General features: G+C 70.7%; 2 protein-coding genes across 2 annotated transcripts; one reads left to right on the forward strand and one right to left on the reverse strand.

The window, feature by feature from the left end:
- Positions 1-398: 398 nt before the first annotated feature.
- SGSH (N-sulfoglucosamine sulfohydrolase) lies at positions 399-7,582 on the reverse strand. Its single transcript, XM_037494012.2, has 8 exons — positions 7,474-7,582; positions 5,186-5,346; positions 3,889-3,994; positions 3,510-3,660; positions 3,079-3,235; positions 2,735-2,816; positions 1,978-2,181; positions 399-1,431 (listed from the first exon to the last, which is right to left on the reverse strand). Exons 1-8 carry the CDS (start codon positions 7,580-7,582, stop codon positions 872-874), a joined length of 1,530 nt encoding a protein of 509 aa, XP_037349909.1. The 3' UTR covers positions 399-871.
- Positions 7,583-8,631: 1,049 nt separating this feature from the next.
- Positions 8,632-21,983, forward strand: SLC26A11 (solute carrier family 26 member 11). The gene is made up of 16 exons (XM_037493354.2): positions 8,632-8,850; positions 9,214-9,406; positions 9,716-9,801; positions 11,406-11,485; positions 11,918-12,060; positions 14,287-14,462; positions 14,816-14,888; positions 15,756-15,806; positions 17,276-17,336; positions 18,497-18,552; positions 18,783-18,923; positions 19,479-19,606; positions 19,863-19,962; positions 20,184-20,317; positions 21,148-21,220; positions 21,301-21,983. Exons 1-16 carry the CDS (start codon positions 8,632-8,634, stop codon positions 21,390-21,392), a joined length of 1,806 nt encoding a protein of 601 aa, XP_037349251.1. The 3' UTR covers positions 21,393-21,983.

Here is a 21,983-nt window from a genome sequence, read left to right on the forward strand (position 1 = left end):
TGAGCGTACGCCTGTCCTCTGAGCCCGGGCCTGAGGGCACTGACTCCCCCGCCTCGCTGGGGCCTGGCTGTGAACCCCACCATGTGCAGGCCACAATTGGCATTCCTGAGATGCAAGTGCCCCCCGAGGTCATGGTCACTCCTGCCCAGAGCACAGGCCCAAGTGGCCGACCTCGGCCGATGGCAGTGGTGCCTCCTGACTGCGGACTGGCGCCTGCACCTCCGCATGGTCTCCCTGGTGGCCTGTGCCTGGGTGCCACGGCCGGGCTGCGCTTGAGCCCAGATGGCCCCTGGGACAGCCTCACCACCCCAGGGTCCGCCCAGCCAGCCCGGCCGCCCCCCCACGCCCCCACCCCCGCACAGCACAGGGTCAGCTGACACCTGGCCCAGATCCAGCAGCTCAACAATTCGGGTGAGCGACTTCACTAGGAGGCCAGAGAACGGCCTTGTGTTTTACTGAGATAAAAGGCTCTCGCGGCACCCTGGCCTGCGCTCCCTTCCCCCCCCACCCCGCACGCCTGGGGGTGGCTGCCGTCCCCCTTGGAAAGTCGCAATGGAGGTGCGCTCCCCCATGGAGACCACGGCGGGGGTCCTCAGTGGGGGCTGCTGACTCATGGGTCAGGGGAACCCGACCTGGGGCAAGGACCTGACTGGATGCAGCCGAGGGAGCAGCCACAGTCCTCAGGTGTGCAGGCCCCGAGACCTGGGGTGTGTGGGTGCAAAGTACGAAGAGTTCCAGCTCTTCCACCTGCGTGTCCCCGAGCCCAGGCAGGTGGCTGTAGCGGGCGGGGGACGCTGCTGCGGCCGGGGACCCTGGATCCTGTGCCAGGAGCCGGCTCGGACACGGGCTGGCCCGGGCAGGGGCGGGCGGCTCACAGCCCGTTGTGCAGCGGCCGGCACTGCGGGGTGGGCCTGTCCTCTAGCACCCCGCCGGGCGCGCACACCCAGGGGTCCTGTGTGTCCCACTGCCACTTGGCCAGCTGGTCCCGCAGCAGCGCCAGCGCCTGGGCGTAGCGCGGGTCGGCCGCCAGGTTCTGGGTCTCGTGGGGGTCGCAGGCGTGGTCGTACAGCTCCCAGCGCGCCCGGTAGTAGTAGCGGCCGAGGGTCTTGTACCAGCCGGTGGGCCGGCCGGCCGCAGTGCGGTTCAGCAGGTCCTGGAAGGTGGGCGAGACGTACAGGTCCTGGTCGATGGGGAAGGGCGCCTGGAAGAGCAGGTTGTGCACGAGCCGCAGGCCCCGCCGCTGCACGGAGCGCATGGGGTAGGCCATGGTGACCTCGTGCAGGCTCTGGCTGCCGAAGACGGTGCTCCAGGGCGGCTCCGCCTCCAGCGCTGGCAGCAGCGACCGGCCGGTCAGGCGCACGGGCTTCGTGCCAAAGATGGTGTAGCTGGGGTAGGGGATGGAGAACCAGTCCAGGATGGTGGGCGTGAGATCTGGAGAGAAGTGGCGTCTCAGGGGCGGGGTGCCCCCCAGGAGCCCCCCCACCCCACAGGCCCAGCCCAGGAGCCCAGCTGCTTGGAGAGCCGCCGGCTGCCCCGGCCGCTGCTGAGCCAGCACAGCCCTGACCGCATGAGCCCCAGTGGCGGCCCCTGGCCCTTCAAGAGTCTCCGGAACCGTGGGGGCCCTCGTGGGGGCTCAGGCTCATGTCCTGTGCCATGGCCACTGCGTGCCCCATCGTTCTTTGGGACCAATAGGAGGTGCTGGTCCCGAGCCGCAGGGGCCCCAGTGCACGCTGCCCCGACCCCCCAAAGCAGGGTCCCCAGACCCCCGGGAACTGGCCAGGAATGCAGGTCCGGCCCCCAGACCTGTGCTGCTCGCCCTGGGGGGACACCTGCACAGGGCCACTCGCTCTCTGACCCCATTTTCACCTCTGGAGCATGGGGTGTCCCTCCCTCCTGAGAGGTGGGGACACCGCAAGGAGCGGGTGTGCAGCAGCCCCTGGAGCTGCCCCCCGCCCCACACGCGAGGCAGGGCCTTACCCAGGAGGCTCACGTAGGCCTCGCTGACCTGGCCCCAGCGCTTCCGGTGCTCTGGGGACGACACCAGCAAGGGCTCCGCGGTGCCCGGCCAGTATAGGTTGGTCCTGCCGCTGGGGAAGGGCACCCCATTGTCGGACGTGAAGATGACCAGGGTGTCGTTCAGGACACCCGCCCCTCGCAGCTCCTGCAGCACGAGTCCGATGCCTGGGGGCGGGGGGGGGGCAAAGCTCAGGGGGGGCGAGGGGAGATACACGCACAACAGCCGCCTTCCCCGCCCAGGCCTCAGGCCGCGCCGTCCCCAGGGCCAGCCCTGCTCCCTGTCTCCCTATCTCTGGGGTTCCCGTAGTCTCGTGTCTGCTCCATGGAGCCCCGGGCAGGGGTGTGGCCACTCTGCACCCCTTCCTGTCACCGTGGGCTGGCAGCACCAAGAGAAAGCGATAGAGGCCCCCACCTCCTGTGTGGGGCAAATGGGGCTCCCACAAAAGACACGTCCATGCAGGACCTGCGACATGGCCTTACTCGGAAAGCGGGTCCCAAGGCTGGGGCACCTGGGCCCCCAGGTGGGCCTAAATCCATGGACACCCCCTCCTAAGAGGAGAACACACCAAGGCACGGCCACGGGGACCCCAGAAGCGGGAAGGGCAGGAAAGATTCTCCCAGGCCCCAGAGGGAACGCGGCACCCGCAGCAGGATGTCAGACCCTGGCCCAGCGCAGGGGCCCAGCCGGGGCCCAGCCCCCCACCCGCCCCAAGCCCACCTTGGTCCATGCGGCCGATGGTGGTGTACTGGGCAGCGAGGTCGGCCCGGGCAGCCGGGGTATCAGGGACGAAGTAAGGCACCTGGGGCAGGTGGTGGGCAGAAGGTCCTGTTAGAATACACGCGGACAGGGCGGGCGGCGGGTGATCTGACCCCCTGCCCCCCCCGCCCCGGCGGCTGCCCCCCAGGAGGCCAGGACGGGACACCGGAGCTTCCGGGGGCGTCTCTACGCTTCTTTCCCTGCCCACACCTGGGGCCTGGGGCAGCCATGGGGCGCGCGGACCACTGGATTTCTGGGGTGGCGGAAGGGCGGGCGGCTCATGGGCCGCAGGGCGGGGTCCCTACCAGGACGTCCTGCGGGTCGTAGGTCTGGGGCGTCCAGTCTGGGATGTGCCCCATGCCACTCTGCCCGTTGCCGAACTTCTCGCAGAAGGGCCCGTACTGGGGCTGCGAGTGCCCACAGCGATGGGGGTCGTGGAAGGCCACGTAGAGGAAAAAGGGCCTGAGTGCGGGGAGCGGGTGTGAGGCCACGGGCTCCAGAGCCCCCCCGGGGAGCCTCTGCTCAGGAGGGAGCCCGCTTGGCTCTGCCTGCTCCCCTGCAGCTGGATATCTCTCCGCGATGCCCACAGCCTCAGCGCCCCAGGTGCTCTTCCCCCGTAACCCAAGTCGTTGCTGGAACCTGCCCCCGCCAGCCCAGGAGCCCCCGCCCCAGGGCTGCTGCGTGTCAGGCTCCACCGTCCAGTCCGGCACGCGGGAGCGGGGGCGGCCGTGGGTACCTGGCGTCCTGGGTCTGCAGAAACTTCCGGACCAGCAGCTTGATCCTGGTGATGTTCCGCCCGACCTGCAGGACCGAGCCGTTCTCCTCCGTGTAGGCGAAGTCGAAGGGGTACACGGCCTCGGGCCCCACATGCTTCTTCCCGATGATGCCTGCAGGCAGGAGGCCCCTGGTCTCCCTCCTCGGCCCCAGGCCCCAGCTGCCTCTGCCGGGCCGCCCTGCTTCTCATGGAGCCACCGGGAGGCCCGGTCGTGGGGATGAGTACCCGGGAGGGCAGGAGGGTGGGTGGGGGTGGCTCAGGACCAGCCTTGCCCTCGGGAAGTGGCCCCCCACCTCGGCGTCCCCCACCCCGCGCCTCCCCCTCTGGGGCGCCCCCCAACCTGTGCGCACGCCGGCCTGGCGCAGCAGCAGCGGCAGGCTCTGCACCCGGTCAAAGGAGTTGAAGTGGTGCTCGCCCTGGTGCAGCCCGTACATCCCATTCTGGTGCTGCGGGAGACCACGCTGCGGGTGCGCACGCTCGGGGTCCCGCCGCTCAGCAGCCGCCTCGTTGGGCAGGCAGCACCCGTGGGGCTCTCCTGCCACCCCCCCCCACTCGCCCGCCTGGCCCATGCAGCAGACAAGGGGCACACCCCAAAGGGGGCTCGGCTTCCTTCCCTCCACTGGGAGGCCCTCCCAGTCCCTGCCACGGAGACTCGCCGGAGTGAAAATACAGCGGGGCCCATCTCGCCGACCAGCTTTTACAGGGAAAGAGACACCGCCGCGCCTGCTCACGGGGCTAAGGACGGGGGCCCCGGGGTCTGCAGCCCAGCGGGGAGCACAGCAGCCGCCACCGGCCCTGGATGTCTGGGTGCCTCCCCCAGGGGCCCCCGCCCCCGCCAGTGCACGCCTCTCGCCCACCGCCGCCGCGGAGCACCCGGGCTCCAGCGCCTCCACCCGGTGGCCAGAGCTGGAGGCCAGTGTCAGCACGAGCTGCGGCACAAGGCAGGACGGCAGCCCGGGAGGCTAGTCCTCGGTGCCGTCCTCGCCGGGGCCGCCAGAGGGCGCGCTCGCTCGCTGGACGTGCTGCCCGGGTCTGGGACGTGGACAACCAGAGTCCTTAAGGGGGGGTGTCTGCACCCCACGGAGAATTACTCAGCCCCAAAGGACGTCCCACTCCGCAACCTCGTGATGGCCCCAAAAGCTGGGACACCGCGGGGCCCACCCCAGGGGGCCTGGGGCCTCAGATCCGTGGGGGTGGACGGCAGGATGGGCCGGGCAGGGAGGGACTGGCGTGAGGGCTTAATGGGGAGCGAGCTTCAGTTCGGGGGACAGGACCCTGGAGACAGAGGCAGGAACACGGCGACTGGGCAGTTCAGATGGTCAGTGTTAGCTACGCGCGTCTCAGCGCAGAGCAGCCACCCCGGCTTGGGGGGTGGGGGGGCATCCTGCTGGGAGACTGTGCCAGACGCCACCCTCCCGCTTTGCGGACAAAGTTCGGGCCCGGCCAGTGCAGCGAGGGAGGCACTGTGACCCCACAGGGCCAGTGGGCAGGCGTCGCACGGGCCAGGGTCAGCACCTCGAGGAGGGGCGCCAGCGCCCTGGCCACACCCGCGCATCAGTGGGCCGGGAAGAGGGCAGCGCCTCCCCAAGGCCCGCAGGGGCGTGCCCTCCGGCCTCCTCCACCCGCCTGGGCCTCACCTGGGGCAGGCCGGTGAGGAGGCTGGCCCGGCTGGGCGAGCAGCTGCTGACAGAGGTGAAGGCGTGGCGGAAGGTCAGGCTGCGGCGCGCCAAGGCATCCAGGTGAGGGGTGGCGATGGCGCTGTTGTTGTAGACACCGCTCTCGAAGCCCCCGTCGTCCGCTGGGGAGGCAAGACACAGAGGGCACGTGGGCTGGGCTGGGCAGGTCTGATGCCTGGTGGCAGTGCCAGTGGCGGCGTGAGCCCGGGGGGCATGACGCCCATGAGGCTGCGCTGTTGGAGTGGGTGGGGTGTCCAGGGGGCTCCGTGCTCAGGCAGGCGTGTCAGCTCCGGGGCATGAGGCCCGGCGGCTCTACCCCTGGGAAGGCTCGAGGCCCAGCAGGCGCTGGCAGGTGGTGGCGGAGTGCGGGCCCACAGTGCTACTGGGCAGTGGCGACCCCAGTGTCCGCCCAAGGCAGCGGCTGGGGGAGATGAGCTGGGTGCCGTGAGGCCCGAACGTGGGTGGGTGTGCGTAGCTAGGTGTGTGCGTGGGGGTGGGTGTGTGCACGTGCGTGGGTGTACGTGCCACCGGCATGACCCGCTGGGCAACCCTTCCCTTTAGGGAGGCAAGTGAGGCGGTAGAGGTGTGGGCAGTGCCCAGGCCACATGGCAGAGTGGGGGTGCAGCGGGAGGCCAGACTGGGCTGCCGGCTCCTGCGTCAGGCCCAGATGTCAGGGGCACTCAGAAGGGCCATGGGGCCGGCACCTGCCCGACCCCAGGTGCAATGGGGGAGGGGCCGTAAGGGGGTGGCGGCCCCTGCTGAGCTAGCATCCTCCACCTCTGCAGCCAACCGAGGGGGCTGAGGGCAGCCGAGCAGGTTGGGGGGACAGAAGGAGTGCCAGGTCTCCTGGGTGAGGTCGGGGAGGGAAGCTATGCCCCCCCAAACCCAGGCATCCCGGCACATGGCTGCGGACCCCACAAATGGGGCCCCCGCAAGTTGGTACCAGAGGACCTACCTGGAGCTGCGTTGGGGACCAGTCTTATTTTTTTTTTTTTTTAAAGATTTATTTAATTATTTATACAAGCACTGGGTACAGTCAGAAGCTCAGGAGGGTGAGAGGATTCACCAGAGCCTGAGCGGGGAGCACAACAGGCAGACTGAGGAAATACACTGCTGAGGGGAGCAGCGGGCGGCAGGAGAGGTCTGCGCGCCATGTGGGACCCTCCTCCAGTGGCTGGGGAGCAGCCGGGGATCGAACTGGCGCCGCAGAGGCCGCGGGCAGCTTCGCAACCCAGCGCTCAACCGCTGCGCCACCAGGGGAGGCCCTGGGGACGGGTCTTGATCAAGGCTGTGTGGGGTCACGAGGGCGGGTGGGGCCGTTCTGAGGGGGTCGTGTCTCACAAAAGAGACAATCACGCTTTCTCTCCCCGGTGAGAGCTCAGGGAGCCTCTGTGGGCCAGGAAGGGGGTCCCCCCAGCACCGGACGCTGACCCTGGGCCTCTAGGCCCAGAGGGTGAGGCGAACGTGCCATCTAGGCCCGGCCCTCGGGTCTCTGACGGCGCCTGCGCCCGAGGAAAGTGGGCCTGAGCCGGGGCTGTGCCGGAAGGTTCCCGGGCTGGGCAGGTTGTCCACCCGGGTTCTCCACCGTGCCGGCGTCCAGCAAGGGCTGCTTGCGCGCAGTCAGCCGCAGGTCCCGGCCTGGAGCTCAGCAAGGGGGAAGCTGGCAGACGGCCAGACCTCACCGGAAGGAATCAGGGCGCTGGTGACAGCCGCCGCCCCGGCAGGAAGTCCGTGAGCAGCTGGGCGCTGGCGCAACTAGGGGTTTCTGGGGAGGCCGGGGTGAGGAGCGGGGGGCTGGGTCCCTCAGGAGATGGGGTGCTCGGACAGGGCTCTCTGGGGTCTGGACAGGGGAACGGCAGCCACAGGAGGGTGTCGCCACTGGGAGGGCGGGAGGGCCCGCACCCCCACATCGCTGGAGACGTGGGTGCAGCCCCTGCTCTGACATCTCGCTGGGGCCTGGGGCCCCACCTCTGGAAAGCAGCCCCGCCTGCAGCGGCGCCCGCGGCGTTACCCCCGGCTGTTCTGGGGGGACACCGGGTGCAGGCTGCGCAGGGCGCAGGCAGGCCCAGGGCTGGCCCGGGACGCCGGCCCCGGCCCCTGCAGACCCCACCCGGGCGAGGCTGCGCCCCCTCCGGGGAGCAGCTCACCAGGAGCGCGGGGCCCGAGGGGGCCGGCGGGGTGCGGGGAGCCGGCTGCCCGCGGCGGGGGGGCGGCCGCTCCGGGGGGCGCGGGGCGCGGGGCGCACTCACCGAGGAGCAGCAGCACGTTCCGGGGGCGCGCCCGCGGGGCCCCGCACAGCGCCAGCCCCAGCGCCAGCGCCAGCCCGAGCGCCCCGCAGCCCGGCCCCGCGCGGCGCATGGCGACGGCCGCCGGCCCGCCCGCCCACGTGACCCGCGGCCGCCCGTCACGTGACCCCGGCCCCGCCCCCGCGGCGCCCCGCCCCGCTGCGGACCCCGCTGCGGACCCCGCGCTGCGGACCCGGCGCTGCGGACCCCGCTGCGGACCCCGCCGCCCACCCTGCCCCGGACCCGGCGCTGCGGACCCGGCGCTGCGGACCCGGCGCTGCGGAGCGGGTGAGCGGGGGGCGGGGCGCGGCGCGGGGGGCCGGGGCGCGGGGCCGGGGCGCGGGGGCGGCCGACGCGGGGCGCCGCGGGTCCGAGGCCCCCGCCCCCCCCGCCCGCCGCCGGCGCCCGCGGCGTGGGGTCCCCCCCGGCCCCGGGGCCCCGCGGCTCGCGGCGGGGGCGGGTCCTGCGCGAGCGGCCCCGTCGGGCCGGGTGGGGGGCTGGGACCTGCTCTGCGCAGAAGCTGCTGCGCGCCCCGGTTTAGTGGGGGCGCCTCTGACGTTTCCCAGAGGCAGCTGGACCCGTTGGGGACCCGCAGCCACAGGTGGGGCCGGGGTGGGGCGCGGTCTCTGCTGGGGAGACCCACCCCGCCCCCCGCAGTCCGCGCGGGGGGGGGCGCGGCCGGCCCGGGTGGGGTGCGCTCCGAGCAATGCAGGCCCCCGCGGGCGCCCCCCCCCGCGCCCCCCGCCCGGGAGCGCCTGCCCCGCCTGCTCCCAGCACGTTCGGGGGGACAGGGGGGTGATTCCCCCGCGGGGACAAGCCTGAGGAGCTTGGGCGCCTCCTGCTGAAATGCGGGGTGCTGTGGGGAGAGGAGGGCGGGAGCGCGGGGGTTGGGATGCGGGGGAGGGGGGGCCGGCGCTGGCGCGGGGAGCCCTCTGCGCGCTTGGTTTTTTCTCAGACCGGCCTTGGGGGCAGGAGATTCAACGGCTCAGACGCCCCGGGGAGCCAGCCCCGGCCTCTCTGCGTGGGGGGCGGCCCTGCGCCCCGTCGCTGTCGGCGGGGGGGGGGGGGGGGGGGGGGGGGGGGGCCTGGGCCCTGACCCCGCCTCTGGTCTGCCCCCGCAGCATGCCCTCCTCCGTGAGCGCCCTGGGGGCGCCCCGGCGCCCGCCCCCCGAGGGGTGCTGCTCCCCCGCGGCTGTGCAGAGGCGGCTGCCCCTCCTGGCCTGGCTGCCCGACTACTCGGCGCGGCAGCTGCGCATGGACCTCATCGCCGGGCTCTCCGTGGGCCTCACCGTCATCCCCCAGGCGCTGGCCTACGCCGAGGTGGCTGGACTCCCGCCCCAGGTGAGGTGTCGGCCTCCCGGTGTGCGGTCACGCCCTGGCCGCAGCCCCGAGCCGTAGAGACCCCTCCAGACGGCCCCGGCTCTTGACCCCGGAGCCCAGGGGTCCCCCGAGGACGGTCCCCAGCACGTGCTGCCTTGGGCAGACCCCGCAGCGCCCCGTCACGCCCCCCGCCAGGACACCAGGCTGGCCCGGGTCCCCATGGGCCCTGGCCACAGACCCGCACACGGGCTCCCAGGCCTCCGTGGGGCGCTGCGGGCGGTGGGGGCGGCCCCCCAGGGGCGCCACTGGCTGGACAGGTGCGCGCAGGAGCCGGGCGGGAGACGGCAGCCCGGCCAGTGCCTCACGGCGCCCCTGCCCCCGCAGTACGGCCTCTACTCGGCCTTCATGGGCTGCTTCGTGTACTTCTTCCTGGGCACGTCCCGGGACGTGACCCTGGGCCCCACGGCCATCATGTCCCTCCTGGTCTCCTTCTACACGTTCCGCGAGCCCGCGTACGCCGTGCTGCTGGCCTTCCTGACGGGCTGCATCCAGCTGGCCATGGGCTTCCTGCGTCTGGGTGAGCCCGGGGCCTCCCTGCTGGGGCGGGCCGGGGTTTGCGGCTCCCGGGAGACCCCAAGCACCTGCCCCCAGGGGCGCCCCATCCCCACTTTGCTTTGTTCGCCTCGCAGGGTCTGTTCCTTTGTGCATGTGTGTGATGGGGGTGCTGGGACAGAGACACCTTCAGCTCAGGCTCTAGCCCCCCCTTCTGTTCCCCGAAACCACCCCGGACGGGGTGCGTTGCCCAGCAGCACCTAGCCCCAGTTCACCCGCAGCGCCCTGTCCACTGTGTCCTGCGGGGTCAGCTCGCTTTCCCTCTTGGCGACAGGGTTCATGCTGGACTTCATCTCCTGTCCGGTCATTAAAGGCTTCACCTCCGCTGCGGCCATCACCATAGGCTTTGGGCAGGTCAAGGTAGGCTCCGCCCTTGGCCCCAGCTGAGTGTGGGCACCTGCCGGGGCAGGACCAAGGCTGGGGTGTAGCCAGGTGACCTCTTGCCTTGTTCTTCCTGAAGCTCGAAGCGCGTGGTGCTCACGGGGGTCCTTGCTAGGATAGGGGGCCTTGGGGGAGATGGCAGGTGGTGGCCAGACTCTGCAGCGGGCCGCTGGGGGCCGGTGATGACACCCCGAGCTCGTGGGAGCCTGTCTGCCAGCTGGTTCGCCTTGCGGGTGGCCCTGCTCCAGGGTGGCCCCACCGTGCCCCCTCCCCGTCGACCCACAGGCATTCATAGCACAAGCTGACCCCCAAAACCCCTGAGCGATTCACGTCCACGCTGGTTTAGCTGGAGGATTTCGGGTCTCTGGATTTTCACAGATGGGCTCTTCCGCCCCGCTGCTTCGACTGTCCGTGAGGACAAGGGGCGCTAGCGCCAGTCCCCCAGCTTGCCGCCGTGGCAGCTCGGCCTCCTTTGGGTGGACAGCACTCCTGCAGCTGGGCCCTGGGGCAGGGTTGCCCCCGCCCTGCCTGGTGCCCGGGGTCCTCCCCCGCCCTTCTGGCCGGCGCCCAGCCAGGTCCTGCCCCGGGCTGGCCGAGACCTCCTTGGAGAAGGGCGAGGAGACCTGGGGCCGGGCGGCGTCTTGCCCTCTGGGCAGGGGGACGGTCTCCCTGTGTTTGGTTCTCCTGACGGCCCCGGAGGGGGGTTTATCGCCGAGGGAAGATGGGGCAGCGGGACAGCGCGCATGGCCGGCACGGCTTGCCCCGCCACGGTCTGGCCTTTGCTCTGAGCACAGTGGCCATGCGGGACGGCGCTTCACGTCCCAACGCAGAGGGTGGCGTCTCCAGGCTGGGCCCGCGGCCACCAAGGGCTCCCCAAGTCCTCAACACCCCGATGAGGTCCTCGCCATCCGCGAGCCCCTGGCTGGGCTGGGGCAGCCTCCTGACCTGCCCGCTCAGCAGAAACAGCCCCAGAATTCACCCTTTCCACCCTCCGCTTCCCTGGCAGGTTTTGGGGCCAGGAATTGGGCCTAGACTTGCCCCTGACGCGCCCCACGGTGTTGCCAGCGGGATAAAGATCTGAGCACAGAGCAGAGCCCCTCGTCCCTCCCAAGGACCCCCTGTGGCCGGCGCCCTCACCCCCTTCCCTGGCGCCCGAGCCGTCTGCGCCCTGTGATTTGTCCTTGCCAGGGCTGGTGGGCGGGACCGTGGGTGACGGACGCAGCTTCCGGCCAGTGTTGGCGGGGCCTGGAGGGGGAGGTGGGGGGCCTCTGATGGACAGATGCGCTGGCCGCCCGCGGCCGCAGGGCCCGCCCAGAGGTGGGGGTGGACGCAGGACCCTCCCTGCCTCGGCAGCGCCCAGGCTGATTTTTCTCACAAGTGACAATGGTTTCCGGGAGCCCTAAACGTTGTGAAACGCCTTTCACCCTGGAGTTACCGTGGATGTGTCTTCGGGGTCTGGGGAAGAGCCGGGAGGGGCCCTGGGGCAGGGGTTGTGGGGTGAAAGGAGGGGCGGTGCTGAGGGGCCGGGGAGGGCTAGGGCCTACGTTTCTGGCTGGGTCTGATCGGAACCTCTGTTTGCGCAGAACCTCCTGGGCCTGCAGGGCGTCCCCAGGGAGTTCTTCCTGCAGGTGTACCACACTTTCCGCAAGGTCGGGGAGACCAGGTACCGGCTGTGTGTCTCCCTCCAGGCCCCTCTCCCGCCCCTCCACCCCACGTGTCTGCAGCCAGCACTTGCGGGGGCTCTAGGCGAAGCCCCCTGACACCTCTCTGGCTGGGGGCGGGGGTGGTCTGGGGGAGCTGTGCTGGGGGCGGGGTCCTCTCCTCCCTCCTGATGGCTGCTCGCGGTTCCCCAGCCTGGGAGGTGCAGCGGTGGGGGGCAGTCTCCTGGGGCGCAGCAGAAATGGACACTGACGGTCGGCCTTCCAGACAGCCCTGCCGTGGCGGCCTGTGCGGCCTGTGTCTGCCAAGCCGGGCGCGGTTGTGAGGCAGCCGGGGAAGGTTTCTTAGGGGAAAGCCCGAGGGGAGCCTGCGGGTGGAGCAGCCACGCAGGCGGGAGCGTGGCCGCCGGGCTGCGCTGAGCGCCGTCTGTCTGCAGGGTGGGCGACACAGTGCTGGGGCTGGTCTGCATGGCGCTGCTGCTCGTGCTGAAGCTGATGCGGGACCACATCCCTCCCGTCCACCCCGAGATGCCCCCCGGGGTGCGGCTCAGCCACAGCCTGGTCTGGACGGCCACCACAGGTGAGGGGCCTCTTCCATGGCTGCCCTGCAGGCCCGAGCTCTGGGCCCGCCCCCTGCGGCCTCCTGCCACCCGACTGCTGGCGTGACTGGCTCTGGGACAGTCAGCCCCCTGGGCGGTCCTGCTGGGCAACGCCGGGAACGTGGCAGCAAGGCCTCGGCCAGGGGCGACCCCCAGGGCCACTCTTGGTGGTGTTTGGACACGTCCTGGTTGACACTGCGGGAGGCTACCGTGGGCCTCCCCTCGGCAGAGACGGGCATGCGCTGGCCACCCCACGGCACACCGCCCCTCTGGGGCCAGGCTGCCTCAGCCCGCAAAAGCCAGATTGCGGCTCAGGCCAGAAAAACCAGATCCCCGGAACCAATGGGTCCTGTTCTGCCGGGCCGCCCACGGGAGCAGGCATGTTTCTGACGTGGGTGAACTGGCTGGGCTGCAGCAAGTGGGAGGGGCTGTGGCCATCGGCCTGGGGACGGGCCATTCTCCCCAGGAGCCTTGAGGCTGAGCTGCCAGCCCCCGCCCCAGAGAGGAAGCAGGTGTGGAGAGCGACCCCTGGAGCTGACCCCGCCCTGCCCTGCAGCGGGGGGCGTGAAACCCAGCCAGCCGTGGAGGCCTGGGTGGATCGGTGGAGCCCTGGGGTCACCTCCCTCTGTGTGGGTGGTCACCAGTTCCTGGCCTCACTCCCCAGACCCCAGGCTGCAGGCTGAGGCGGAGGTGAGGGGTGGGCTGGGTGTGCAGGGCAGTGCCTGCTTCCCCGCTGCCCGCCACTCGCCCGCGGGTCGCAGCATCTGAGCTTTAAGTCAGCAAAGTCGCGAGACGGGTCTTGGGCTGCTTGCTAAGGCCTGGAGGTGCTGAGTGTGGCCTCCGGCTGGCCGCCAGCCCCCGGTGGGGGAAACGCAGGCCTCGGGCCCCTGCCCGTCCCACCTTGGCAGACTGGCGTGGGCACCTGACGCCTCAGAGCACATGGCAGCACCGGGAGGTGACCAATGACCTGGCCGCAGGGGGATGGCGGACCGTAGCTCCCTTGCGAGCGTTAAGCAAATTGCAGGACCCTTGTTGAGGGGTTTGTGTGTCCCTGGACCCCGTAACACGCTGACGGGGCCCGTAGAAGCGGCATCGTTCGCCACGTCCGGACATGGTGGCCTGACAGTGGGCAGCTGCCCAGGCGCCTTGTGCTGCTGTCGCTGAGGGTCCGTAATGGTCTCGCTCATCTCGGCCTTTTTGCCTGCGAAGAAAGTGAGAGTGGAAGAGGTCAGACAGACAGACAGACGGAACAGGACGTGGCGGGGCAGCCCCGCACCCAGCGCTGCCTTCTGCTCAGCTGGGAGCACATGGCCCGCTGGCCCGGCTCCTGCCTCTCACTCTGCTCTCCGCGCGCCGTCCTGCGGCCCCCGCCGTGTCCGGCTCCCGCTTTGCTCTGGAGGCTGCCCCGTCCTCGTTGGGCCCAGCAGAGCCGCCGCCTCCCGTCCGCTGCCTCCCTGGGGACGCCGTGGCGGGTCCGCCACCGCCTGCCCCTGCACCCGTTCTGTCTCCCTGGGACGTCCCCTCGCACTGGGGCTCACCCGGCGGTGGAGGGTGGTTCCCCCTTTGAGCCAAGGACCGTTGAGGACACAGCTTCCAGTGCCGGGGGGCTGTCAGGCTGTGTTTGGCTACTGGCACGGGGCCCGGAGCGTGTACCTGTGTACCTGCGCGCGTGCACACGGAACGTGCCCTTGAGGGGCCTCCGCACCCCCCCACCCCCGCTGCCGTGTCTGGCGCGGGCAGCGCTGCTCTGGCTTGCTTTTGACTCCATCAGCGCCGCTTCCCCGCCTCTCGCGTCTTCAGGGCCGTGTGTTTATGGGGGGCACCTGGGTGGTTCTCAGTGCGGTCTGCCGCCTGCGCCCTTCTCTCGGCAGCGCCACCTGCACCCGGCGGTTGTGGGCTTCTTCCATCTCAGACGTCCCGGTTCTCGGGGTCACCTGTGGTTCCCCAGCCCTTAGGTGCCGCCAGCCACTCTGGCCCCCGCTGTGCTCTGAAGCGGGGCCGTCGGGTCCCGCCTGTCTCCCAGCTGTGATGCCAACCGCAGGGTCTCCCGGCTGCGCCGCGCCCACCGCCCCGCGCTCCCTGTCGTGTGCACACACGTGTCCGTGCAGGGTCCCAGGCTGGACTTGGGGTGGGGGGTCCTCTGCCTCAGCTGCGGTGCCCTGTGCCCCGGGCGCCGGCCTCACCGGGGCCTCCCTGTCCTGCTCCAGCTCGCAACGCCCTGGTGGTCTCCTTCGCCGCCCTGGTGGCGTACTCCTTCGAGGTGACCGGATACCAGCCTTTCGTGCTGACCGGGGAGACGGCCGAGGGGCTCCCGCCCGTGCGGGTCCCGCCCTTCTCAGTGCCGACCGCCAACGGGACGATCTCCTTCACCGAGATGGTACAGGTGGGCAGAGATGGGGCGCCAGGCCGGGGGGCCCCCGGGCCTCTGCTCAGAGATGGGAGAGGGCGCAGCGGCCGGCTGAGTCCTGGTGGGGGGGCGGGGGCAGAGATGGACATGAGAGACCCCAGGCTGGGTGATCCTTGGGGGCCCCGTGTTTGCTTTCTGCCTCACGCCCGGGGTGTCCTCCCTTGGTGGACGCTGCAGACGGGACTGTGTTCCCCTCTTGTCGTTTGCCCTGGGGAGGAGACGCTGCCTCTCGGCCCGCGGCTGCCCGTGTGGGCTCCATCGGAGGACAGGAGCCAGTCTGGGGGGCCAGCTCCTGCCCACGGGCCCCACGACCCTCTCTCCTCCTGCAGGACATGGGCGTGGGGCTGGCCGTGGTGCCCCTGATAGGCATCCTGGAGAGCATCGCGGTGGCCAAGTCCTTTGGTAAGACCCTGGCCGCCCAGGCCCACCTGCCCGCCTCACCCGCCCTGCGGCCGGGACACCCCCCGCGCCTGGGGTCAGTGGCCCCAAAGGTTGAAGCCAGTGAGCGGCAGGTGTGCAGAGGGCTGCAGGCCGCCGACCGCCCGGCCAGGGGGGACGGGTCCCTTCCTCCTGCAGAGCCGTCTTCGTGCCCCAGGAGCCCCCCAGCCCCCCAGCCGGGCTCCCTTCCCGCCAGGCCTGCTCCAGGTCACGCGCCTGCCGTGACCGCCACGTCCTCCTGCCCAGTTTCTGGCTCTCTGACGCGGTTTGTGGTCGAGCCTGGGTCCTGGGGCTCGCGGCTCACGGGGTCCCGCGGCTTGCACGGTCCCCTTGGCTTGTGAGGCCGGGAGCCCCCGGCCGTGCCCGTCCAGTGTTGCCTCGTGCATTTTTAAACGTTTGGGGGCGAAACCCTGAAAGTGAGCGTGCGGGGACGCGCACAGAGGGCGCACAGCTCAGGTGCTGGAGCACGGCCGGGCCCCGCTCCCGCCGTCCACGGCCGCAGCTGCCCCCCAGCGCCCGGCTGCGCCCGTCTCAGAGCCGCCTCACCCCCAGCCTTGCCCGCTGGTCTCCGGGGCGGGCCCCCACGGCCGCCAGTCGGCGAGGCCTCAGTCTGCAGCTCCCTGGGCGGCAGAAGCCGCCGTTGCTGTTGCGGGAACGTCGTGGAGAGCACGGGTGCGGGCCGGGGGAGCCGTGGCCGCGGCCCCCCGCTGCTCCCCCGCCGCTCCCCGCCTCACATGCTGAAACACGTAGCTCACAGAGGCGGCCGGCGCTGCGTCTCACGCCAGGGCGCCGTGGCCTGTGCCCTCCCTCCTCACCACCCCTTCTCCGCAGCGTCCCAGAACGACTACCGCGTGGACGCCAACCAGGAGCTGCTGGCCATCGGTGAGGCTGCGCCGCGGGGCTGGCACGCGCGAGGTCCCGGGCCTGGGCGGGTGCTCCAGGTGCCGGCCCGGGGCCCGCTCGCTCTCCAGGGCTCAGTTTGATCAGGCGTAGGGCGCAGGCGTGGGCCCTGGGTCCTACCGTGCGCTGCACCCCGCTCCAGGCCCAGGCCCCTGGCCGTTGACCTGGGGGAGGGGCCGGTGCTGCAGTGTGAGGCCAGGTGCGGCCTTCGGCCTGGCGGGACTCCTGCTGCCTCGTCCCCGCCCTGGGCCTCCCCCAGGCAAGGTGGGTGCGATTGTGAGGCTCCGGCAGAGTCAGGTAGACCCAGGTAGGCCCAGGAGAACGCAGGTGGGCAGGTGTGCCAGGGCTCTGCCAGCTGACAGGTCACATATCTGTCCCCGTCAGCCTTCTCTGACTTGGCGCTGAGAACACGCTGTGGCTGCATTTGGTTGCGTTACTGGTGTTTGACGCTCTGTAGAGGGGAGTTTGGTTTGCAGCACGCGGGTCCTGGCACACGGCGCCGTCACATCTGGGCGTAGAGTGTCGTGCCCCGCATGGACTGCGCTGCTGCGTCCCTGGCAGCAGGGCTGGCATCTGGGGGTCACTGGCGGCGCGGGTGCCTCTGCAGCCCCCCGGGGTGGGGCCTCGTCACAGGTGGACGTGGGCGTCTAGGGCCCACTGGTGCCAGGCAGAGCACGTCTGTGGCCTCCCGTGGGCACAGTAGATGTCCCTGTGTCCCGTACCCGCACTCTGGTCCAGGCAGCAGTGGCTAGTGGAGCAGGCGCAGAGCGCTGACCACGGGGGCTGCTGTGCTCGCGGCACGGGAGGGGCCAGGCAGCGCTCAGTGGACACAGCAGCTGAGGGGTCCCCATCTCTGGCCAGCACGAGGCCCGGGTGGCCACGGCCTCCGCTGTGCCCTGAGTCTGGCTGTGCTCTTGGCGCGAGCTGGGCGAGTGACCCTGGCAGGCTGGTGCTGAGCAGCTCTCACCCCACCCTGTCTCAGGCCAGTGACCCTCTGGGGTTTACAGGGTGGCACCCATGGTCTGAGGCCATGCTGGTGGCAGATGGGCTCCTTGTCTCAGCCCTGGGGTCCCGGCAGGGGGAGGCGGGGCCCTCCAGGACTTCCAGTGTGACCGCTGCTCCTCGCCTCACCGGCCACTGCAGGGAGTAGGGGCTGGAGGATCCAGGCCGGGGCAGGTCGCCGCAACCCCAGGCCCTGGCCAGTACACCTGGCTGTCTCGCTGCCCTCCGCTCTGGGCGGTGGGCTCCTCCCTGTTGTGGGGGGTGCATGTTTCACTCACACAAGGGCTCGGCTGAGTTGCCTACGACCCCCCGATGTGGAGTGGCTGGCACGGGACACCCCGTGTAATGGCCCACCCCTGCCCTGTGGGTTCTGTCCCTCACCATCTCGTGTTCCCTCTGCTTCGTGCCCCCTCCTTCCCGGTCACTCTGTCCACCCCTGCTCTCTGCAGGCCTCACCAACTTGCTGGGCTCCCTCGTGTCCGCCTACCCGGTCACCGGCAGCTTCGGACGGTGAGTCGGCCTTTGCTGTGCTCGGCACCTCCCAGCCCCCGGGTCCTTGCTGGCCGTGCTGGGCCTCTGCTCACCCTGACACCGGTTACTCTGCCGCTGGTCGCGGAAGTCCGGCCACCCCAGGGCGGCCCCCGGGGGTGGACTCGCGCTGTCACAGCCCTTCTGGCCTCTCCTGCACCTGTGCGGCCTGGCGTGGAAGATGAAGAGTCCCCGCATGTCCGAGGGTCCCCAGCTCGCGGAGCCGGTGGACCCAGGCTGCAGAGCGCCCTCTGGAAGGCGGGAGGGCAGGTGCGAGAGGCCTGGGTCTGCCCAGCACTGCGTGCCCGTGGGACTCCCCAGCAGCTATGAGCACCCACCCGGGCAGGGCACCCAGCCGCCTCTGGCCCTGTGTGGTGGGATCAGCTGGGGCCTCCCTCGTGGCGTCGCTTGAGGCCATGGGCGAAGGTGCTGGAATGCCGTGGGTGCTGTGGACGGAGCACCAGCGCAGCTTCCATGGAACCCCCCTGCTCCTGGCTTGCTGGCCAGGCTGTGAGCCCCGTTGAGGGGGGGCAAGCACCATGCACCAGGGGCACAGGCTCAATCTGCCAGCCTCCACCCGCCACCCGGGGGGGGCCTGCGAAGGGGCCAGGTGCCAGCAGCACCCAGAGTGTGTGGCTCCGGCTGTGGGGGCTTGGGAGGTGCCTGGGAGGCACCACGGTCCCTGCGGGCTCCAAGTCGGGGTTTCTTGTCTTGCTGGTGGCCGAGCGCGCCCGGGACCCGGGCTCTGGTTCTCTGGCAGAGGCTTCTGTTGCCTTAGCCGGCGTGCGGGGCGGGTGGCGCTGCTGGGGCCGCGGGCTTCTCCGCTCTGCTCCCTGCTGTGAGGCGGATGCACTGCGCAGCCCACGCGCAGGCCGCGGGAGGTGTGTTTTTGGAATCCTGGTGGACACCAAGTGGACACCGGGAAGACAAGCTCTAAACCGGGTGATGTGTTGATGGGCCTCGGTTTATTTGGAAAACCCAGGCCCCTTTTGGTGAGAAGGCCCCGTAGGGGCCCCGAGCCTCCCCCACTCGTGGAGCCTTGTCGGCGGGGCCAGGTCTGCCCCCGGGCACCCAGCCCCAGTGGAGCCACCGCCATGGACACTCCTAGGGCTGCACGCTGATGGGTCTGTGTTGCTTTCCAGGACGGCGGTGAACGCCCAGTCGGGGGTGTGCACCCCAGCAGGGGGCCTGGTGACCGGTGAGAACCCCACACGCTGTTCCCCTCGGGTCTGCCGCAGAGAGAGGGCCCCGTGCTGCAGGGCTGAGGCGGGGCTCCTGGGGAGACTGCTGCCCGCGGGGGTGGCCGTGCGTGATCGCCCTCCCAGCAGAAGCACTGGTGCTGCCCCGGGGTGGGCCCAAGGGACCGCCCCGCCCGCAGGTGCGCTGGTGCTGCCAGGGAGTGGCACCGAGTGACCGCCCCTCCCGTAGGCACGCTGGTGCTGCTGTCACTGAGCTACCTGACCTCGCTGTTCTACTACATCCCCAAGTCCGCGCTGGCCGCCGTCATCATCATGGCCGTGGCCCCCCTGTTTGACACCAAGATCTTCCAGACACTCTGGCGCGTCAAGAGTACGTGTGTTCTGGGCAGAGCGGGAGGACGGGGGGCTCTGCAGCACCCAGGTGTCCACCCTGACCCCCATGGGCTGGCGGGGTGGCCGGCCCAGCTAGGGGGAGGGGCTTCCTCAGGCCTCCAGGGTGCCCGGACGGTCCGCTGCTGCGGAGCGGATGTACGGGGGTGTTCTCTGGAGCTGCCCCCCATGTCCTAACCACAGCTCAGCAGCAGGGAGAAGGGGGTACTCAGGATGACCCGCAGTCTTCGGGGACCCCCGCCCCACCAGCCTCAGGCTCAGGACCCCTCACGGCTCCTCCTCGAACACGGCTGGTGCACGTTTGCTTTTGTTCTGGAGAGTGGGGGTTGGCCTGAGTGACGGGTCCTTGGCTCGGCGGACGGAGGGGCCGAGCTGTCCACAGCCCCAGGCCTGAGTCTCCAGAACAGGGGTTCCTCGGGGCTGCTGAGGTTCGCAGCCCCTTCACCCTGGTGGTCTGCCGGTCAGTGGGCGGGGGCAGCCAGGTGCCAGGCTGAGAGGTGCCCCCGCTGGTGCAGCCTCTCCTCTCCCTCCCCAGGGCTGGACCTGCTGCCCCTGTGCGTGACCTTCCTGCTGTGCTTCTGGGAGGTGCAGTACGGCATCCTGGCGGGGGCCCTGGTGTCCGTGCTGCTGCTGCTGCACGCCGCGGCCAGACCCAGGATACAGGTACCGCGCGGGGGACGGGGGGCTTCTGCAGCGTCCCCTGGCACTTGGGAGGAGGTGGCGTGGCACTGCCCAGTGACCTTTCCCTCGGCGACGGCCCTGACCCTCCTGGGAGAGCTACATGCTCCAGGGGCACGTGGGGAGGGGTTGGTGCCCGGCCACCCCTGCCTCCCAGCACCGGGCCCCCCTGGATGCCCACACCAGGCACAGCTGCCCATGGGACTCACCCCCGGACTCACGGGCTTCCCACCGTCCCCAGGTGACCGAGGGGCCAGTGCTGGTCCTGCAGCCAGCCAGCGGCCTGTACTTCCCCGCCGTGGAGACGCTCCGGGAGGCGATCCTGAGCCGGGCCCTGGAAGGTGTGTGGCCGGTGGCGGGGGGCTGCAGTCACCCCTGCTCCCTGCCACCCTGTGCACCCCTCTTGGGCGCCTCCTGGTGGCCACCGCCTGCGTGCGCGCTGAGCCGCTCCTCCTTGGGGACGTGTACGCAGGGTGGGGGCTGTCTGTCCCCTGGGGGGGTCTGCTCGCACGTCGCTGGCCTCACGGCCGTACTGGCATGACCACTTATGCTGTCTCCCCAGCGTTCCCCCCACGCCACGTGGTCCTGGACTGCGCCCATGTCTGCAGCGTCGACTACACCGTGGTGCTGGGGCTCCGGGAGCTCCTGGGTGACCTCCAGAAACGGGGCGCCAGCCTGGCCTTTGTGGGCCTGCAGGTGGGTGCCCCTGGGCGAAGGCAGTGCTGTGCCCCTGAGAGAGGGAGCCTGATCGCTGGGCGCGCCTGTTGCGGGGGGAGACTGCCCCTGGGGTGCCCAGTCCAGCTGCTGCCCTCCGCCCGCCCCTGGCCCGGCCCGGAGCACAGAGATAGGTAAGTGCTGGTGTTCATGGAAAGTGCAGTGCGGGCGGCGGCTTCCCAGGCCGGGGACAGCTGGTCTCGGGGAGGGGGGTCTGTATGGGGGTGACGGGTAAAAGCCGCCGTGAGAGTTGTTAGAGTCACGTTCTCAGCGCCGGGAGCGCCAGGAGCTGTTCTCACAGTGCTCCCGGTCACCACCTTTGTGCTGAAGGGCCTGTGCGTGCGAGGCGGTGCCCCCCTGGGCATGGGCCCCCCAGGTGTGTGGGGGCTCCCGTGGCCAGCAGAGTGCTGGCTGGGCTGTGGGGCCGGTGCCCAGGCTGTATCGTGGCCCAGTGTCCTCCCTGCCACGGTGCAGGCCTGGTCACGTGGGGCGTGTCCCGTACCTTTGGGAGACGTGTCTACGAAGTCCTCATGGCACAGGGCACCAGCAGGCCCAGGGCTGTGAGTGTGGGGCTCACGCACCCCCAAACAACCTTCAGGTTGGCATCCCCTGCGGTGGCCCGGGGCAGCTCGGTAGCCCGCTGAGGTCACCCAGCGAGGAGGGGGCCTGGCTCCCGACTCCATCCACTCCGGTCTTCGCTCGGGAGCTGTGGGCTCGGCCTCTGCAGTGCTGGCCCTGCGGCACCCCGGGCAGGCCTTCTCCCCGCTGCTGGCGGAGTGCAGGGGGACCCAATCAACGTCCTTGCCCCGCAGGTGCCCGTCCTCCGCATCCTGCTCTCCGCTGACCTGAAGGGCGTCCAGTACTTCTCCAGCCTGGAAGAAGCAGGTGGGAGCAGGCGAGTCCCCGACAGCAGGGTGGCCCGAGGGCCGCTCTCCTGGGGTCTGAAACGCTGGTCTTTCCTGCAGAGAAGCTCCTGCAGCAAGAGCCGGGGGCCCAGCCCTACAGCGTCGGCGAGGAGCCCCTCCCGGAGCACAAGGTCGCCCTGCTGCGGGCCTGACCGGGCGCTTGGAGGCCTGCGGCGGGTTCCAGACGCGCCAGTGGACGGACGCTCTGCCTGGCGGGCCCCAGGGACGCGGGCTGCTCCCGGGATGACTGAAAAATCACCTCCCGCTCCCGGCACGCTCCGGCTGTGTAATGGTTGGGAGAGAACCTTCTAGAAGGCCAGCAGGGCGGAAGGAAGGAGCAGGAGATTCCCGCCCGGGCGGGGCCTTGCACGCAGCGCCTGTCTGGCTGCAGCGCCCCCGGTTCCGGCCGGTGGGGCGGGGGGCGCGGGCCTGGGACTTGGGTTGGGCCCTCAGTGGCGGGGAAGGCCTCGGCGGCCGCGTGACCTCGTGTCTGTGAGAAGTGATTCTTCTGTGTGTGTGTCGAGCTCCGTGTCGTTGGTGTGTGTGTGTCCAGCTGTTCTGTGACGTCGTCAGTGCTTGTTGTGAAAACGAGACGCCCCCCCCACCCGTGACCGGCCCTCGTGCGGCGGCGGGCGGCCCCTGCGTGTGCGCCACCCCCGTTGATGGGCCTCCCTCGCGCTGCCGTGACCCCGCTCACGCGTCTCGCCGTGCCCTCCCGTGACAATAAACAAGGCGTGCCTGTG

The sequence above is a fragment of the Talpa occidentalis genome, unplaced genomic scaffold (assembly GCF_014898055.3).
Source record: "Talpa occidentalis isolate TD23 unplaced genomic scaffold, MPIMG_talOcc4v2.1 talOcc4.7, whole genome shotgun sequence".
Classification (NCBI taxonomy): Eukaryota; Metazoa; Chordata; class Mammalia; order Eulipotyphla; family Talpidae; genus Talpa; species Talpa occidentalis.

Bases quoted from the DNA above. Each gene is read 5' to 3' on its own strand.
- SLC26A11 (XM_037493354.2), top strand. From the start codon at position 8,632: ATGCCCTCCTCCGTGAGCGCCCTGGGGGCGCCCCGGCGCCCGCCCCCC. The intron at 9,407-9,715 runs GTGAGCCCGGGG...TCTTGGCGACAG, and splicing joins CATGGGCTTCCTGCGTCTGG to GGTTCATGCTGGACTTCATC. The intron at 11,486-11,917 runs GTACCGGCTGTG...GTCTGTCTGCAG, and splicing joins CGCAAGGTCGGGGAGACCAG to GGTGGGCGACACAGTGCTGG.
- SGSH (XM_037494012.2), bottom strand. From the start codon at position 7,582: ATGCGCCGCGCGGGGCCGGGCTGCGGGGCGCTCGGGCTGGCGCTGGCG. The intron at 3,995-5,185 runs GTGAGGCCCAGG...GGTCTCCCGCAG, and splicing joins TCCTCACCGGCCTGCCCCAG to CACCAGAATGGGATGTACGG. The intron at 1,432-1,977 runs GTAAGGCCCTGC...ACTTCTCTCCAG, and splicing joins GGCCTACGTGAGCCTCCTGG to ATCTCACGCCCACCATCCTG.